Raw genomic sequence first — 2,500 nt, forward strand, 5'->3', positions numbered from 1 at the left:
GGCGTCTGACTGGCGTGTTTTGGTGATTAGTAATGCTCACCCCTCACCCACCCACCCCTCTCTCTCTTTACCCTCTCTCTCTCTCTCCTGGGCCTACTCTTTTAATGCGTTAATTTTATGGTCTATAAACCGTTAAATGATTAATCGATAGGATGTCGCGACAGCGGGCCGCCGAGGCTCCAAGTGGTGTCATGCGGACTCTGATGCAAATCCTCGATTAGCGTCACGCTCCTGAGAGGGAGAGAGAGAGAGAGAGAGAGAGAGAGAGAGAGAGAGAGAGAGAGAGAGAGCGTACAGGCTTTCGAAGAGCGAGAACATTCTGTAAGTAAGGAGTTGGAGGATTCGGTTGAATCAAATTAACCCGCCACACTTGTGTTTTTCCACCAAGTGCCACCTGATTTGAAATTCAGCTGGCTTTAAAAACATAAAGCATCGTCCAGTCTGTACTGAGTTCAGTCTTGTAGCACCTCCTTATTCCTTTTTTCACACCTTGGAAGATTCTTTAAAAAAACACCTCCACAACCAATAGATAAATAAATAAACAAACAAACTCAGGGGAAAAAATCACCCAACTGTACCCATTACGTAACTCTGTCTGTCTGGAGCCAAGACTAAGTGGAATAAAATGAAGCAAGTCGGTAAATAAGGAGCAAATAAAAAAAACTAGACACTGTGAACTCTTTCATTACATAAACAGTTTCGGAAGAGGTGTCGACGGAGCCGTTCTGCAATTGCAGGGGTCACTGGTTTGAATCCTCCTCCTTCTGATTAGGCCTGATGTGTCCTTCTGGGGAGACTAAGCCACACGCTGCGCTTGATGAGCTGACTGGCTGGCTGGCTGACACCTTCAATCATGACAGCTGTCTGCCTCCGAGTGTCTGGGAGAATGTGACGCTCTTGAGAGAGAAAATGTAAAGCTCTCGAGGTGCTCCGTTAAAAAGCACAACGACTTAAATGTCTACAGACTGTACGTTCTCGCACAGTTGATTTTCTTTTTAACCCGTTAAAACACGGCATTATAAATCTGTTGTTACCAGAATGGCAATGGCCGAGTCATAGCGCATTACTAAAGATCCCGTGCTATGTCATAGTAGAGTAGTACTATGGCAATTAAACTTTAAATGACTATTACAGCGTGCCTCATGGTACGGCGTGCATTAAGGGCCTACAAAAAAATATCTACACTCTATCCCCTTGTTTATTGATTAACCGTTTGTTTGTTTGTCTGTTTGTTTGCAGGTGATCCTGGTGAGCCACAACATCAATGAGGTGGAGCACATGCTCTTCATCAGCACGGACGAAGGCGCCAACTTCCAGCGCCAGCCGCTCAGCTTCCGGGTGGACACGGTGCACTTCCACCCCAAGGATGAGGACAAGATGCTGGCCTACAGCAAAGACGCCAAGGTGAGCCGCCATTTTGGTTTTGCAAGGGCGATGAACAAACCTAGGAGTATTCCTAGATCCTGGCTAAGTAGTAAACCAAATTAAATTAACCTTGACCTATTTTTCTTAGCTAAATGACACCTGTGGGCGAACTATTAGCAAGTTTACTACATGTACTGTAGGTAAACTCAGCTAGGTGTATCACTTAGCCTTGTTTTTGGAGTAGAACCCTAGCTGTTTTTGCATACATTTGAATACATGCTACAACTCAACTGTAAAAGAAAGACAAGCTCATCACTCACAATTATTCTCTTTGTGATTGACGAGGAAAGATCGAAAATTATCAATAGAGCCAAAGCCTGTAATGGGGGGCTAGTCTGCAATGCTCACATTTCTCAGAAGCGTTCTTCCTAACTACAGTTGCTACTTTGTCGGTTGCAATGTAATTACTCATCAGCTTGTTGCTAACTTGCTAATGACGCCTTGCGAGAAACACAACCAAGGTCAAGACAAAACAACTCAGCTAGTGAAAAGGACAGCCCTGTCATGTATTCCTTTTTGCATGAGCACATGTGGTTTTGCTAATTAGCTCGTCTGCCTGGTGGAAGATTTGTGTTTCTTCTCTCCAGCTTACTGATCCAGCTCATGCCAATTAGCATGTGACATGTGCGGTTTCTGTCTGAGCTGGTGACATCTCCCTGTGGGTTGTTTTTGTTTGTATAGCCAGTGTCATTGTTTAATATGATCCCACAAGCTTTGTTTACTACTGTCAACACTTGTAGAGCAAAGAGTAAGAGAATGGCCGCCAAGGGCTTATGTGCATTTACAGTACCTTACTGTACGCTCTCTTAGGACTGTTTAGAAAGTGATCTCTCAGCTACCAGAAAATATGCTAAGGTGACTCATTCATCTGTCTTAGTTACGGCAGAAAATCATCAGCTTAACCAAACAAAGTATTGAGCTGGCGATACTATACATAAATCAGTAAAATATATATATATATATGCTATATAATACATATAGTCAATCTGTTTCCCTTAGAGGTACGCGGTGAGGCATGAAATCAAAACATTAACACATTTTGTGGGCTTGAGAATGGGTTTTTCAACATTGAACA

The 2,500-nt window shown here is 43.4% G+C and overlaps 1 protein-coding gene across 1 annotated transcript in view; it reads left to right on the forward strand.

Annotated features, from left to right (window-relative positions):
• sorcs2 (sortilin-related VPS10 domain containing receptor 2) overlaps window positions 1–2,500 on the forward strand; it is a 417,025-nt gene that overhangs the window by 303,335 nt on the left and 111,190 nt on the right. The window contains exon 4 of the mRNA XM_063187064.1: window positions 1,240–1,404. Within this exon, the coding sequence (XP_063043134.1) occupies window positions 1,240–1,404 (165 nt within the window). The remainder of the gene's footprint in view (window positions 1–1,239; window positions 1,405–2,500) is intronic.

This window comes from Engraulis encrasicolus, chromosome 21 (assembly GCF_034702125.1).
Source record: "Engraulis encrasicolus isolate BLACKSEA-1 chromosome 21, IST_EnEncr_1.0, whole genome shotgun sequence".
NCBI classification, from domain to species: Eukaryota; Metazoa; Chordata; class Actinopteri; order Clupeiformes; family Engraulidae; genus Engraulis; species Engraulis encrasicolus.